The 17,785-nt window shown below is 34.7% G+C and overlaps 1 protein-coding gene across 5 annotated transcripts; it reads left to right on the top strand.

The window, feature by feature from the left end:
• Positions 1–11,179: 11,179 nt before the first annotated feature.
• LOC104090801 (UDP-glucuronate:xylan alpha-glucuronosyltransferase 1) lies at positions 11,180–17,148 on the top strand. 5 transcript variants are annotated; one of them, XM_009595983.4, is made up of 5 exons: positions 11,180–11,359; positions 11,967–12,064; positions 13,787–13,990; positions 15,134–15,744; positions 15,834–17,148. In XM_009595983.4, the coding sequence occupies exons 2-5, from the start codon at positions 12,045–12,047 to the stop codon at positions 16,880–16,882; spliced, it is 1,884 nt and encodes a 627-aa protein (XP_009594278.1). In that variant the 5' UTR covers positions 11,180–11,359; positions 11,967–12,044; the 3' UTR covers positions 16,883–17,148. The 5 variants fall into 5 exon arrangements, with proteins under 5 accessions (XP_009594278.1, XP_009594277.1, XP_009594275.1 ...); XM_009595982.4 differs by having other exon boundaries at positions 11,186–11,359; positions 15,116–15,744; positions 15,837–17,148; XM_009595980.4 differs by having other exon boundaries at positions 11,186–11,359; positions 15,116–15,744.
• Positions 17,149–17,785: the final 637 nt, after the last annotated feature.

Below are 17,785 nucleotides of genomic sequence, written 5' to 3'. Positions count from 1 at the left end.
GTGGCTATATGAGGGATAAGGGTGGCTATTGATATTGTTAGGGCGGAGGGATAAAGGAGGCTATTAAAGGAGTGATAAGGGTGGCTATAGGAGAGATAAGGGTGGCTATTATCAGGGATGATATGTGATAATGTGGTGTTATTGCGTTGGAAATTTTCATGTGATGTTGTGATTTTCCTTGTGTTTATTTTTATACCTTGTGAAATTTGTCTTGTTGTTGGTAAATTGATAATAGTATGATCTATATTGAAATTGGGAGCTTGTGGTTATTGTCAGGCGGATTATGAAATGAAATATGGGCACGAGGTGCGTGAGTAAATAATGATGATATTGGCACATGAACTGTTAAATTGATAATAGTCTGATCTGTGTTGAAATTGGGATCCTATGGTTATTGTCAGGCAGATTATGAAATGAAATGTGGGCACGAGGTGCCGTGAGTAAATACTAATGATATTGGCACGTGAACTGTCCGTGCAGTTGTGATATGAAATGTGGTTTCGTGCCGTGAGTAAATAATGATGATATTGGCACGTGAATTGTCCGTGCAATTGTGATACGAAATGTGGGCACGGGGTGCCGTGGTTAAATGATATTGATATTTGGCACGTGAGTTGTCTGTGCGGTTGTGACAGATAAATTGGCACGATGTGCCATGAAAATATGAAAGTGGGATGAGATCCGTATTTTATGATTTTGAAATATTGTATCACAGGGTGAATTTTATTCGAAAGAGATTTATTTGAAAGAATTTTATTTGAAGGAATTAAATTTGAAATATATTTATTGGAAAGTATTATATCCTGAAGATTATTATTTGAGAAGCATATAGGCAAAAAATTTATATTTGAAGGACTTGATTAATTGGGTGTACTTGTATTTATTATTTGTTGAACAATATTAATGGTGTTCTTGTTTCCCTGCTGTGTATATCACCGGTTGATTAGTATTGCTATTATTGTTATTTGTTTTCCTATTATTTTTGTATACTATATTGCACAGGTTATTAGACTAGTGAGTGCCTTGACTATACCTCGTCACTACTCCACTAAGGTTAGTCTTGATACTTACTGGGTATCGACTGTGGTGTACTCATACTACACTTCTGCACATTTTTGTGCAGAGCCAGGTGTTGGATATATCGGACTCGGACAGAGTTAAAGTATGATCGCAAGGATTCAAGGTAAAGGTTCTTGGTCGTCGCAGTTCCTTGGAGTCTTTCCATTTTATTGTACTGTTAATTATTATTCAAACAGTATTGAGTATTCAATCCTTGAGATCATTCCATGTATTCAGTTAGAGTTCGTGACTCAGTATTACTAGTCCTGGGAGGTTGTTATATTTGTAATTATTTCCGTTGTTGGTTTATATATAAAAAATAATTTGGCTTGAATTATAATTATAATCGGCTTACTTAGTCTTAGAGACTAAGTGCCATCACGACGCTTGTGGTGGGATTATGGGTCGTGACAAGTTGATATCAGAGCTCTAGGTTCATAGGTTTTACGAGTCACAAATGAGTTTAGTAGAGTCTTGTGGATCGGTACAGAGACGCCTGTACTTATCTGTGAGAGGCTACAGAGCTAGTAGGAATATGTTTCACTTCTTTCATTCCTTATCGTGCGGTATTTATTCAGCTTGATACATATATCTTATGTTCTTTTGCATCCACTCGTATATGAAATTGTGCACTCGGTATCAAATATGTGCCAATGGTTCGTGATACTACAGAGGGGTTATAAGGGAGCCAGAGTTGCTCAACCATTCCTACAACGTGTCATCCAGATCGAGGATGCGAAAGTATTGAGAGATAATTTAGTTGTGCACATGGGGGTGCAGTAGGTTTTGACATCTGGTTGATAAGTATGATCTTAAGAAGGTTTAATTAATTGCCTAGTCGTCACAATCGTGGTAGGTTCACGAAGTGGATGTAGATCTGAAGAAATTTGTTGGTATTAGAGACTATGTAGTTTGTATGGGATTTCCATTTAGTGAAAGGTACATACTAGCAGTCAAGGCACTCGAGGAAGCAATTTTGTCTGTCACGAGGATGACATGCGCCGAATAAATGGCTTGATGTTTCTTATGACTGGTTATGTATGAGTGCTGAAGGTTAGTATTGTGCATCATCGGACTGTGTCCTATGGCTTCGCGCCAAGGGAGGGGAATCCACTATCAACGATCAGAGTGCGGGGTCATGTGTTATATCAATTTTGACCTGAGATGTATATATGTGGTATTGAAAGGTTCTCCAAAACTTGTATATGATTAAGAACTGAGATTTGTATGGGATGGTGTTAGGACTTGTATCTCACGCCCCAAAATCGAGGAACGTGACCGGCGCTCAATCGAGTGAACCCGACCGAGCAAGCCTGTTAGATTCTTTCTACCCAAACTCATTCATGAATAAAGAGAATATATGTTTTCCTTAATTAAACAATAAAGTGGCCATGTCTGCAATTATTAATTTCTTACCATAAGTTTCACCATTTTTAAAGTCTCAAATGGACAAGTAATACAACCACAACATAGCATAGTTTGTCTTTCCCAGCACCAATACACAACCCACACTATGTCTATGGAGCCTCTATAGATAAAGATAAGTACAATGATAATGCCGGCAATAAGGCCCCGACTATACCTCAAATAGAATACACAAAGAACAAAAGATACATGACCCCGGGATGAAGTGGGGCTCACCAAGTCAGCTGGGAAGTAAGTGTACTGCTATCACTGATTAATATCTCCTGTTGTGGAACCACCTGCATCCATTTAAAAATGCAGCGGCCCCGGTAAAAGAGACATTAGTACCGTCAAATAGTACTAGTATGAAAACTAAACACCAATTTAAGAATTCAGAAATACAAGATGAATATGATGAACTAGTGTGGCAATAGTATAATATATATAGCCGTTTAAACTAGAGCAAGCTTATTAAGAGCTATCAATAATATTTATAGGATTTAAGATGAGATCCTTTGTAACCATCTTCACACAAAGCGGCCCCGCCGCCTCACCCGATGTATGCAGGTGGAAGTGTACGTACAATACCATAACTCTAATCAAGCGGTCCTGCCGCCTCACCCTAATGTATGCGGGTGGATGTATAACCACAGTACTAAGAACTTACACAAAGCGGCTATGCCACCTCAACCCAATGTATGCGGGTGGTGGTGCCACAATAATACCAAAACTATACATAAAGCAGTCGTACCGCCTAACCCCAATGTATGCGGGTGGAGGTGCAGTCCCATAATACCATAATCCCTACACAAAGCGGTCATGCCGCCTCACCCTAATATATATATGCGGGTGGAGGTGTATCAAAATCACAATATCTATACCCTAATCCTCACACAAAGCGGTCATGTTGCCTCACCCCAATGCATGCGGGTGGAAGTGTATCACAATCATAATCTCTACACAACTTGGCATAATAACTTTCACATAAATCACGACTAGAAATTATAACATATGGATGTATAATCCATAGTTTGGGGCACATCCTCAATTTATAATGCAATATGATAAGAGCATTTGAAACACGAATTGAACATATATCTTCATCACAAAACTTATCGGAATACTCCATTTATAATCAATATCTCGGAACTTACAAGGATATTGGGAATTCCAATTCTTAAAGAAGAGTTTAGCCAACATACCTCACTTGAGCTTCCTTACACTCTAAATGTTCCGGAATTCTTAGCAACTTCAATCTATTTTACAAATATAACAAATTAAACCAAAATTAGGAAGATGATCATGGTTCTAGCTCATTTGAGCATTTTATCAAACACTAGGTGTGCACAAGGTTTCAAGGTATTTTTATGGAGGATTCCTTCATCCCATAACCCAATCTTTACCATGCTTAGTTCAACAATCTTCCTACACCCCTTGATATCACATGCATGTAAAATAATCAACTCTCATGCCCAAAAATTATCTTGCTAATTACCCATTTTCAGATGATTTTGAAATTAGGGTTTAAGGTGTAGAATCTTACCTCTAGGATGAAGACCTAGTGAGCTTGCCTTCTTAATCTTCCAAAACTTGAGCAAGAATTGAAGAACAATTATTGAAGAACACCTTCTCACTCTAGGGAACTCTCTCTCACTCTAAAATGTCAGATTATCTCTCAAAAATAGCCCAAAACGTGTATTTAACGAAGTATCACAGAAAATTTGACGTAGTTTGGGTCATTGTGGACAAGTTGACCAAGGCGGCACATTTCATTCCAGTGGCAGTTACCTATTCTTCAGAGTGGTTAGCTGAAATTTACATTCGTGAGACTGTCCACCTTCACGGCGTGCCCGTATCTATTATTTCAGATCAAGGTACGCAGTTTACCTCACACTTCTGGAGGGTTGTACAACGTGAGTTAGGCACGCGAGTTGAGTTGAGTACAACATTTCATCCACATACAGACAGACAATCAGAGCGCACTATTCAGATATTGGAAGATATGCTTCGCGCTTGTGTTATAGACTTTGGAGGTTCTTGGGATCAGTTCTTGCCACTTGCGTAGTTTGCCTATAATAACATCTACCAATCGAGCATTCAGATGGCTCCATATGAATTATTATATGGGATATGGTGTCGTTCGCCAGTTGGATGGTTTGAATCAGGAGAGGCTCGGTTGTTGGGTACCAATTTGGTACAGGATGCCTTAGATAAGGTCAAAGTTATTCAGGATCGACTTCGCTCAGCTCAGTCTAGGCAAAAAAGTTATACCGACCATAAGGTTTGTGATATTGCATTCATGGTTGGAGAAAGAGTATTGCTCCGGGTCTATGAAAGGTGTAATGAGGTTCAGAAAGAATGGCAAGTTGAGCCCTAGATATATAGGACCCTTCGAAATTCTTGAAAGGGCGGGCGAAGTAGCCTAAACGCTTGCATTAACACCTAGTTTATCAGCAGTTCATCAGGTGTACCATGTGCCTATGCTCCGGAAATACCATGGCAATCTGTCCCATGTGTTAGATTTTAGGTCAGTCCAATTGGACAAAGATTTGACTTATGAAGAGGATTCAAAAGCTATTTTAGCCCGGCAGGTCCGACAGTTGAGGTCTAAGAGTTATCCTTCAGTTCGGGTGCAATGGAGAGGTCAATCAATTAAGACAGCTAACTGGGAGTCTAGAGTCGGACATGCGGAGTTAATATCCACATATTTTTACCAGCTCAGGTACTTTTCTAATTCTGTTCGAGGACGAACATTTGTTTTAAAGGTGGAGAATGTGAAAGCCCAAAAGGTCATCTTTAAATTTAATAATTATTTTTGTGATCTGAAACCTTAAAAAAACTATCTATAATCCCTCAACTTGCATGTGCAGCCCGTATAATTTTTCTGAAAGTTTTTATATGAAAAATGAATTAAAATGTGAAATACAGCCTTAAAACTCAATTGAGTTGACTTTGGTCAACATTTTGAGAAAATGAACCAACATAAGTGTTTTGACAGTTCCGGTAGGTCCGTATTGTAATTTGGAACTTGGGCATATGCCCGGAATTTAATTCGGAGGTCCCTAGCTCAAGTTATGGCCATTTAATACAAACTAGAAATTTAAAGGCTAAATATTTTTAAAGTTTGACCACGGATTTTGACTTTTTGATATCATTGTTGGAATCTGATTCTGAAAATTGGAATAGCTCTGTTATGTCATTTATGACTTGTGTGCCAAATTTGAAATCATTCCGGATTCATTTAACATGTTTCGGCACAAGTTTTGTAATTTGAAAAGTTTAAAACTCAAAAGTTCGAATCGAGGTATGAATTATAATTTCAGCATTGTTTGACATCATATGAGACCACGAGAAAGTCTGTATTATGTTATGGGACTTGTTGGTATATTCGGACGAGGTCCCGAGTACCCCGAGTGTGATTCGAATCGAAATCGAAATAAAAATTGGACTTAAGCAAAATCTGAAAGTTTTGTTGCTTCTGGTACCTTCGCTTCTGTGAAGCCTTAGCTGCAGAAACGGCTCCGCAGAAGCGTGAATTGCATCGCAGAAGCTGAAGCAAAGGAGATGGGCAAGAAGTCGTAGAAGCGAAAAACTGAACGCTCTTGCGAGTCCGCACAAGCGGACATTTGTTCGCTTCTGCGAGGGACAACACAGAAGCGGCATTTTCAGTCGCAAATGCGGCAATTGCGTCACAGAAGCGACTGTTGACAGAACCTTAAGGGGTCAAAAATGGCCATTTTTCTTCATTTCGTTTGGGTTTTAAAACCTCGGTTTTTGGGCAATTTGAAGGAGCTTTTCACGACTTTGAATTGGGTAAGTATTTTATAACCAAAAGTGATTATATTTCATAAATCCATGTCTATATTCATCCTTTATTTCGGATTTCGATGGAAAAAATTAAATTTTTTGTAAAACTTTCCAAAAACGAAAAATTTAGATTTGAAGGTCCATTTGACATCGGAATTGGATAGTTTTTATATGGTTGGACTCGTCTCGAAACGAGTGTTCGGATTTAGTACGTTTTTCCAAGATTCAAGCCATGGGCCCCACTGTTGAATTTTGAGATGAATTTCGGATTTTAATCCAAAAAATTAGTAAATTCATATGGAATTAATTCTTACGATTTGTATTGAGTATATTGAATTGTTTATGACTATATTTGCGGATTTTGGACACAAATTCGCGAGGCAAAGGTTTTTTGGATTCTTGAATTTGGTTGCAAAGCGAGGTAAGTATTGTGGTTAACCTTGACTTGAGGGAGTATGACTTATTTGTCTATTTTTTTACGTGATTTCATGTGCGGACACAACGTATATGTGAGGTGACGAGTACTTATGCGTTGTGGTTAAGTCAAAGCATGTAGGTGAATTTTGTTTATCGAGAATAATTGCCTATTTAATTAAAATATTCCTGGTTGAGTTTATTATTGATTATTTGATCATTATTCATTTAATTATTGTTGAATATTTTAGAGGGTGAAGTCGGTATTTTGGTACTGAATTGATTGATGAGTGTATATCCCCGCATTTAAATACTCTTCCGAATTTATATTATTATTTTCATAGTAAGGAAGAGTCTAAAAGCACGAAGGGTGATGTAGTGCCAATTATTATTATTTATTTATTTATCAGTTTATGGGAGGAATGCGAGTAAAAGCACGAAGGGTGGTGCCGTACCATTTTCATATTATCAGTTGCTCATTTTATTGTTGAATAAATTAATTAGCTGCTAGTGATACTTCTCCTGTTGAAATTATTATATCATTCCCCTTCGCATGCCCCTTCCCAATTTATAAATTATTATTTATTATATTATTGTTACTTCGTATTTGTATATACTTGTACAGGTTGTTTACGTATGTGTCTTGTCATAGCCTCGTTACTATTTCATCGAGGTTAAGCTCGACACTTACGGAGTATATGGGGTCGGTTGTACTCGTACTACACTCTGCACTTCTTGTGCAGATTTTGGAGTTGGTCCCAGCGGCGTACCATAGACGTGCTCGGATTCAGCTACTCAGAGGAGACTTGAGGTATAACTGCACAGTGTTCGCAGTTCTGAAGTCCCCTTCTATTTTATCTTAGTTGTGTATTATCTTTTGAACAACTTGAATTTTATTCAGACCTTTATTTGTATTATTCTAGTAGCTCGTGCACTTATGACACCAGTTATGGGATGGTATTTAGGCATCGCTATTATTATGAATTATTCACTCTATTTCAGACTTTATTTCCGTATATTTTTCTTTGTTATGAATTAATTTAAAATTATTTAAAAATGGCTAGCATTATTCTAACGTTGGCTTGCCAAGCAAGTGAAAATGTTAGGCGCCATCACGGTCCCGAAGGTGAGAATTTCGGGTCGTGACACTAATCAACTGTCAGAAACTTTTTAGAGAGGGTTAGGGAACTTCCCGCCAAAAAAGGTATCTCTACCAACTTTTCGGTGACACAAAGTTATGCCACCGGAAAGCATGAGAACTATGTGTATATGGTAAAATATGTTCACATTAAATGATCATGTGAGAAAGCAACACGTGGAACCGAGGACAAAAAACAATCAGGACCGAAGGCGACGATCTCATTTGTTACCAGAGAGAATGGTATTCATAAAAGGTATTATAAATGTCTGTCACCCGGTAGCATTCAATAAAGAATATTCTATAGCATTAAGTGCACGGTCCGTTATAGAGAATATGTCATTCACTGTCTACCGTTACACATTCTTCAATGGTCCTCATAATTGTCATTTAAGAGGGGCTTGATCCTAGAACCTTATTCCCTAGGTGCAACTATAAATAGTGAGCTCTACCATCATTCTAAAGCACACGAATTTTCTAACAAGCATACATTATATTCTATCAAAAGCTCAATAACATTTTATTCTCCTGTCTATTTACATTGTTCTTATTACCTACGGAAACTCTGCTCCCGGGACCAAGACATTTGTTGTTTTATCTCAATTTCAAGGCTAAGTATTACATTTTTGTCTAGTTCATTTATCATTGTAGGATCAAATCGATTCACTTGTCTATAAACTACGTATAAATTTAACTGTACCGTTTTACGAGTAAATAATAATAAGTTGTAATAGGAAAGGTTTTAACTTGTATTAGGATTAATTAGATAATGGTTGTATTAGGTTTATGTAATAGTGAACCAAGTATTTTGCATGTCAACTTCATTATTTTAATCTCGACTTCCTTGATTTTGTCCTTTAAAAGTTCTTGTACTATTATACACTTCCGTTGGACGACAGCTACTTGTACAAACGGTTAAATCTTCTCATGTCATGATATTTCTGCAATTATTTTTCTAATTGTACTAATATATTTTTTGCGTAGTCTACATATTTTAAAAAATAATTTTTTCAAGCAAAAAGGTTAAAGAGCTTTAAGCATTTGAGATTTAAATTTACATATGTGCGCTGACTATATAGAGATGTTGCGCATCATCTATGAGGTTTAACTTGTTATAGCATATTTTATCACGGTACCAATTAATTTTATCAGGTATCTGCTACCTCTCACCAATAGAGGTATCAGATAACTTTGTCCACTAACATTTACCTATACGAAAAATCGCTTATTATTTTTTTACTTGCTTGACTTGAACTTGCTAAGATCTCATGGTTCTCCTTCCTCTTTATCGACAACTAGATTATACTCTCGAATGCTACGTACATGTCTATTCATAGAAGTTAGTTAAGTATATATATTTGTTAAAAAATACATATGGGTAGACAGTGGAGTAACAAAGAGATACGTAGCGATGGGTGCAAGGTTTCACTCACCAAAATTCGTATGTCTCAAACAAAGTCATTTCTGTAGCTGCCAAAGTGCCAAGTAGATTGCTTCTTCTCCTTACTTTAGCACATACCTCATTTTCAATCTGTTTGTTTTGCTCCTCTCTCAAGCTTTCCAACTCATTAAATATTTGGTTATCGTGATAATGCTCAATATTAATTAAAGGGTTTATATATATATATATATATATATGTATGCGCGCGCGCATTAATAGTATAAATAATTTTTACAGTATATTGTAAAGTAATACTTTAGCTTATAATTACTCTACTTTTCATTTATTATCAGATTTGCTACTTTAGCTTATAATTACTCTACTTTTCATTTATTATCAGATTTGCTATGAAGGCAGACATGTTATTACATGTAGGTCGGCTTAACTTGTTAATGTAAAAAATCTATACAATACATATAATTTAAAGTCTTGATTAAATAATTAATTGTTGAGATTGTGTAACGTATTAGGATAGCTCCATCTTAGAAACTTTGGGAAATATTACCCCATTAGTCTTTGTCCAAATAAACATCCAATGCAATGGATAAGTAAAAATATAGAAATAAATAATAAATGCAGTAAATGTTACTATTTCTGTCCTTCTTGTCATTACAAATTATTCAGTGAATTTATCGAATCAGTAAGCGAAAACATTCATTATATTGAAATTGGCAAAAGCAATGGAAGAAAAAGATTTTCTTTGTAGAGATTTACAAAATAAGGAAAGAAAGAATCAGTGACAAAGAGATTCATAATAGAAAAAATAAATAAGTCATAAAGAGATTCATCACCTTTTGACCAGTTAATAGAGTAGGCATTACTACAACCAAATGATTCACATATAATTAATATGGACCACTTAACAACAAAGAAATAAGAAGGCAAAACCAACTCTAATCAAATTATTAGTTGTTATTATTATGCCTTAAATCAAAACCAATTGAGATAATTAAGAGGAATTAATTAAACTTAGCAGCCACAGACTGTTATTGGGATGATCCAAAATCACCTAACGAAAATGATAAACCTTCTCTCCCTTTAGTATAAGTAATAATTAGATATAACTTCTTAATCACCAATTTCACATCATAATTCTCCAGACAGGCATAACATCAACTAAACACCTTATTTTCATTGACCTAATCCAGCAACTAGTAGTATTCTCATTAAGTAAATATTCATCTTACCTTCTACATGTACATAGACAACCTCAATATATATATATATATATATATATATATATATATATATATATATATATATAAGAATCCTTCTTTTATTTTTGTATTGGGTTCAATTTAACCACTCAGTCTTATAGTTGAACAAGAAAGAAATAATTTTGAAACTTGTGTTTAAACACGCCATGGATAGTTGTGCAACTATAACTCATATCATTAAAAGTAAAATAAGATATATAAATTTAAAAAATTTCTCTAATTTGGGACAAACTAAAAACCAAAGTATACTACATAAAATAGGATAAAGAGAATAGTAAAATTTTATTACACTATTAGGGTATATAGGTTAAATCATTAGAAATGTCTCTCCTTACATTGCCCCTACAACCCCATCTCAAGAAAACAAAAGAGTGAAAAGAGGAGGAAAAGGATGCAATAAAATTTTCCAAGACAAGATAATTACCTTTCTAGAATGATTTATATCTAGTAAAAGATTTAAAAAAGGGAAAGGGAAAGGTAAGCATTAAAAAGCATGTTATTCCACTCTTCCTTATTCATTTCTAAGAGAGACAATTTGAAAGCAAAGAAGTTGGTGAAAAACTGGTTCTTGCTATTGACTTGAAAAGACATATTTTAATTTTCTTTTTTGGTAAACTCACCAGAAAATAGTTCCACATATCACACTAACATATATTTTATTCTAACTTCATAAATAGCTATATATGTTAAACAGTTGGAGAATTCAATCAGAAAGAAGAAGTTCTATCTTTATATTGAGTGTTTCCTTTCTTCTTTCCTCTCTTCTCATACAAAACTTAAACCTTCAACTCCTCCTTCACCACAAATAAAGAAGAAAGAAGAAGAAAAAAACAAGAATTTGTTTCCCATGTGGTTTCTCATTGGCTAGTATTTGCAAAGGTAGGTTTTAACTTTTGTGGTATTATTTTTTCTTTTTTGTTGTTCCTTGAGCCGACTGTTTATTGAAAACAGTATTTCTAGCTTCGCAGGTATGAGTAAGGTCTGCGTACATATTACCCTTTCCAAACATCACTTGTGAAATTATACTGAGTTTGTTTTTATTGTTTGGTATTCTTTTTCTTTATATATCTTTCTTCATCTTCTATTAATTTTTTCTCTCTATGTTTTAGTATGGAAACATAGAGACGGATTTAGGACAGGTTCTATTGTTGGATTGAACTAATTATTTTTTGCTCGAATTATGTTTACATATACAAAAAGGTTTAAAATTTATACATAATAAGATCACAATTGTTCTGAATATGTGTGACTTTAAATTCTCAAATTGTCACTGATCAAAAGGATATGGTTTCTTCTTTATTTGATATGTATGTTCAGAGCATTTATTTCTGAAGTAATCATATCATCTTTTAGTTTTTCTGTACTTTGCAAATCCATCTTTCACTTGTCTTAGTCATTGCCAATGATGGAGAGGTACTGTATATTTTCCTATAAAATTTGCATCATTTCTTATTGAAACTAATTGAATGTGTATTTTTTCCCAAAGGTTTTGGCAGATTATTATTCCTGATTTTCATTATTCTCGACCAAAGTGTTTATAAGAGTGGATTAAACTGGAGATCTTATGGAGGCTAGAAGATCAATGTGAGTATTTCTTTTCATTCTACTTATTTTCCTGTTAAATTCATCAAAAGAATATTTATTTGGAAAGTGCAAAAAGATACACTTTTCATTATAGTATTCCATTGATAGGGCGGAAATCAATTGGTTAAACATCAAATTAAGTTTTAATCCTCTGAATAGGAAGTAAAACATGTTATATGCTACGTATGTAAAATATACTGATAGTATATAAATTCACTACATGCCAAGTCTTCTTACAAGGAAAATGGCGTAAAGCCCACAAATAATTTTATCGGCTATTTATTTAAAATGATTATATATATATATATATATATATATATATATATATATATATATATATATATTAAAAATTCTTGTGAAAATAATATATCCTCAAAGTATAAGAAGTTAACATTCTGGCTGAAAATTACAATACTTGAAAAACCAAACGTCCATGTCATAGCATTTCACAAGGAAAGAATTATAATTAATAGTTGACAGCTTAGCTATTACGTTTTACTATATAATGCACCGTATATACTAATTTCCTACATAGATTAATCTTAATTGTTGGTTCCTTTGAAGTAAAGATCCCAAAACAAAAACTTAGAAAGTAAGTTTTACCAGAAAACGTATCATACTTGTAACATACACTAATTAATTCCGTTGTTGTGGTCTTATTTTTTTTTAAAGTAAAGAACCTTTATTACTTCGAATTGTGTCTGTCTCTCTTTCTTTTTTTTCTTAAAAAAATTTAAAAAGTAAATATTCTGTTTAATAGCATAGCCAAGGGAAATAAAAACCATGTGAGTGTGAAGATTTATTGGTACAGGAAAGGTGGAGTAGTTATATTTTTTCATTTTTAAAATCTTACTATGATTAGACTAAGCAACCTTTTTTAGAGATTTATTGAACAGGTTGGTCCAACATGTGGTAGGTGAAGAGTTGCAACTGTTACAACCTAGGTTTCAAAAATTAATATTTTCATGTAAGTTGAAATCTTTAATGTCATTAGTTGAAGGACAGATTAGTTAGTTGTTCAAGTAGCTAGGATGTGTGCATGTGTCATATACGATGCGGAATAAGGATTTAAAGTTTATGAATTTCTACGACCTATCTAATATTTATAGTCATTTAGTATTATTTTAATATTATTAATATATATAAGCTTCTATATGACACAGGTTGTCTGTTTTACTTTTCAAGTTGCTATAATTATTATTTATGATTTAAAAAGTAATTTTTTTACAGTACCCATATATAAAAATTAGGCTCTATTTGACCAGGGTGGAGGCAGAGCTGAGCTAGGGATTTGACCGAACCTAGTATCTTTTGCTCAAACAATATCTTTGTAGGAAGAATTTCATTAAATATATATAAATATTAAATTTAGAATGCAGTAATTAACACTTGAAGTGGTTGTTCTAAAATTTAGAACCCATAAAATTGAAATTTTGGCTCCGCCTCTACTATTTGATATTGCTAGAGGTAGCATTCAAACGTATTGCTCGCAAGGCATCAACCTAACTATGTAAATTAAATCTCATAGGTAAATGTATAGATATCTCAAAGACAATTAGCAAATATGAGGATGGTGGACTAGAAATTATTTGCTTATATTACACAGCCAAATGCAAAGAGATGTTAATGACATTACCATTCTAATTAATACACATTCTTTTATAATTATTTCTCTAATTTTCCAATTAAGTAGTTAAACGATTTTTTCTAACCATTTTACAGAGAAGATGCATGCAAAAGAAGGTTACAGAAAATCAAAGTTAAGGAAGTGGGAGTGAAGCCCCTTCAACTCCCCTTTCAAGAGAAGAGTACAAATTGCAAGTTCCATCCTCTAAAGCTTGTGTTATTTCTCATTGTAATTGGCACTTTCTTCTTGATTCTCTCCTCCAACTCCGTTTGTCAAAATAAAAATGCTTCAGATTCAAGGTATGTTCTGCTTCTTTTTTCTTGTATTCTATACTTGACCAAAAAAGAACCTGCAATATGTGGGTATTTATGTATGTATAGATACATTTATATACTGACTGTGTAGAAGAATTTTACACAATCAGGTCATATAAAAGATAATTACAGGTAACTGTTCATTATAAGTGAAATTAGTTATTTAAAAAATAAGGTAGATATCTTGTTGTGACATGTTAACTTCAAAATTACACTAGCGATGTAAAAATTATTTACATTGTCAATGTATACTAGTTGTATACTTTATGTGTTTGTGTGTGTTAAAGGCCTATCAAATCTTAGCATGGTTAAGGGCCTATGAAATTTTTAGATCAAGAGATAAAAATTGTATATATACACCAAGTTATAGCATGGTGAACTTTGAAAAAGAAAGGGTTGATAGATGAAATTTGGCTAGTTGCTCCTTGTCTTTTTGATAATTTACCATATTAAGGGCCTGTTTGGACATAAAATTTGATGAAAGTTTTTTCCAAAAAAAATTTACTTTTTTTCAAAATCAGCGTTTGTTCATAAAACTTCTAATTTTCACTTGAAGATGCATTTTGGAAATTTTCGAAAATTTAAAAAACTCCAAAAAGCTGTTTTTCAAAATTTTCACTCAAATCACTCACAAAACTTCAAAAACAACCCAAACTGAAATTTATGTCCAAACACAACTCTAAATTCCAAATACCATTTTCATTTGAAAAAATATTTCACCATTTTTTCGAATTTTATAATTCTTATGTCCAAACGCCTACTAAGAATCTTGAAAGGCTATCCTAGAAAAATTATCTTAGGAGAAAAGAGAAGGAAACAACAACAATAACAAACCCAATGAATTCCCACAAGTGGGGTCTGAGGAGGGTAGCGTGTACGCAGACCTTACCCCTACCGTGAAAGGCAGAGAGGCTGTTTCCGATAGACTGTCGGCTAGAAAAGAGAAGAAAAATTGGTGAGAGAAAAAAAAAAAAAAAAAACAGCTTACTAAGGATTTTACTTGAAAATTAATCAGAGGGGTTCTTTCCTGTTCACTAACATTAAATTCTCTAAATTGGTCATAGCATAGTCCTTAACTCCTTATTAATGGAAACAAATTATATAATGCAGGCAACATTTTGTGAACAGGTGGATATGGGGTGCTTCTGATCCTAGGTACATATCAGATGTTGACATCAGTTGGGAGGAAGTATCTCAAGTTTTAGAACAATTGCCTGAAAAGAAAGTTGTTGAGAACATAGGTCTTCTTAATTTCGACGAAGATGAAATCATTGAATGGAGACAAGTTGTTCCTAGTGCCAACCAAACAGTCCTTCACCTTGACTATGCCGAAAAAAACATAACTTGGGAAACCTTGTACCCTGAGTGGATTGATGAAGAACAAGAAAATGAAGTTCCAAGTTGTCCCTCTTTGCCAAAACTTGAAGTCCCTAGGACTCGTATCGATCTCATAGCTGTCAAGTTACCGTGTAGAAATGAAGGGAATTGGTCTAGAGATGTTGCGCGATTGCACTTGCAACTTGCTGCTGGTGGTTTAGCTTCCTCTGTTAAGGGTAAACATCCTGTCCATTTGCTTTTCATAACCAAATGCTTCCCTATACCGAATCTTTATAGGTGCAACGAGCTCGTTGCTAGAAAAGGTAACGCGTGGTTGTACAAGCCGGATTTGAGTGTTCTAAGAGAAAAACTTCAACTTCCTGTTGGATCTTGTGAACTTGCACTTCCCTTTGGTAAAACAGGTAAAGATACACTATTGTTTTTCCTTTTTTCAATGTGAATTCTATAGACATATCAAGAATTCAATGTGAACTTGTCTATGTTATGACAGCAGAGGAAGAACATTCGGGGAGCAAAAGGCGCGAGGCTTATGCAACGATATTGCATTCAGCTCATGTATATGTATGTGGAGCTATAGCAGCAGCACAAAGCATTAGAATGGCAGGGTCGAGGCGAGACCTTGTGATTCTCGTTGATGATTCGATTGGTGAGTATCATAGGAGTGGACTTGAAGCAGCAGGCTGGCAAGTTAGGACTATACAAAGAATAAGAAATCCTAAAGCTGAGAAAGATGCCTACAATGAGTGGAATTACAGCAAATTCAGGCTATGGCAACTGACTGATTATGACAAGATCATATTCATTGATGCTGATCTGCTTATACTTAGAAACATCGATATCTTATTTAGGATGCCACAGATTTCAGCGACAGGAAACAATGGCACGCTTTTTAACTCTGGAGTCATGGTTATCGAGCCATCAAATTGCACGTTTCAGCTCCTAATGGATCACATAAATGAGATTGAGTCCTATAACGGAGGCGATCAAGGCTACCTAAACGAAATATTCACGTGGTGGCATCGGATACCAAAGCATATGAACTTCTTGAAAAATTTCTGGATTGGCGACGATGAAGTAGTGAAAGCAAAGAAAACACATCTTTTCGGGGCAGAACCTCCAATTCTTTATGTCCTTCACTACCTCGGATACAAGCCATGGTTGTGTTTCCGGGACTATGATTGCAACTGGAATGTAGACATCTTACAAGAATTCGCGAGTGATGTTGCACATCACAAATGGTGGAAAGTGCACGATGCAATGCCCGAGGAGCTGCAAGATTTTTGCCTGCTAAGATCAAAGCAGAAGGCACAATTGGAATGGGATAGAAGGGAAGCAGAGAAGGCAAAATATGTTGATGGACATTGGAAAATCAAGATCAAAGATCGACGACTCAAGAGATGTACAGACAGGTTATGCAATTGGAAGGGTATGTTAAAGCACTGGGGGCAGAAAAATTGGACAGATGATCCATTTTTTCACCCCTCACCACCAACCTTAAAAACCAACAAAACCAAAACAGCATCTCTTTCTGGTATATAACAAGCATGTTTTGGTCTCTTTTGCTAAGTGGAGCCCTGTGTTCAATCTTGTGGTAAGAGTTTAAGGACATTAAATTGCTTTCAGAAGCACAGTTAGTTATTTGATGAAATTTTCAGCTTTGATATATACATAGGTTTTGTGCTATGTGTTGGGCAGTACCCTTATTTTGAGGGAGACTTTTATAGAGTTCTCCAATTTTTACACTTATGTTTTGTATGATTCCACTCTACATTAATTAAATTCAAGTCTGTTGAACATTTGTAGCACTGTTTTCGACTTAACTTTGAGGTATTACACGAAATCATTTTCAAGCTTCTCTAAAGCAGAATAAACAATGAACTAGTTTATTAAAGAGGAAAAAAGAAGAACTAAGGTTATGGATCATGATTTTCTTTTCCTGTTTTTTAATAATTATAAGAAGAGTTAAGCTAAATAGCCGTCTATCCAACCGCTTAAACTTAAAATAGCGGCGGATATTTAATATATGTGTATAGTCGTGTATAAGACCAACGGCTTCAAGGTCAAATTATGCTCCTAAATCTGGTATAAGTGATTCACAATCCCAAACAACCATTAGTGTAACAAAATTCCAGATTACGGCCTAAAGATATATTGGAATGCTAGTATTACAGTAAAGAAATTAACAATAACAATGTCCAATCGACTATAGTTCAATTCTTAATTAGCTGAAGTCGGCTATATAAATATTTTGTTCAAAGCATTCATTATGATTAGACAACAAGAAGGCATAAACTTGACCATAGAGTTGCAAAGCATCATCAGCTAATTACTAAAGAACAGACTGAAACTTCAAAAACCTTCACAAGACTGATATTAAATTGATCTCCCAGCCAGGTAGCTTGAAAAAGTAAAGCCTGGTCCACTAAGCATCCTGTATTTATG

This window comes from Nicotiana tomentosiformis, chromosome 5, assembly GCF_000390325.3.
Source record: "Nicotiana tomentosiformis chromosome 5, ASM39032v3, whole genome shotgun sequence".
Taxonomy (NCBI): domain Eukaryota; kingdom Viridiplantae; phylum Streptophyta; class Magnoliopsida; order Solanales; family Solanaceae; genus Nicotiana; species Nicotiana tomentosiformis.
This window is presented reverse-complemented; position numbering and strand designations above follow the sequence as displayed.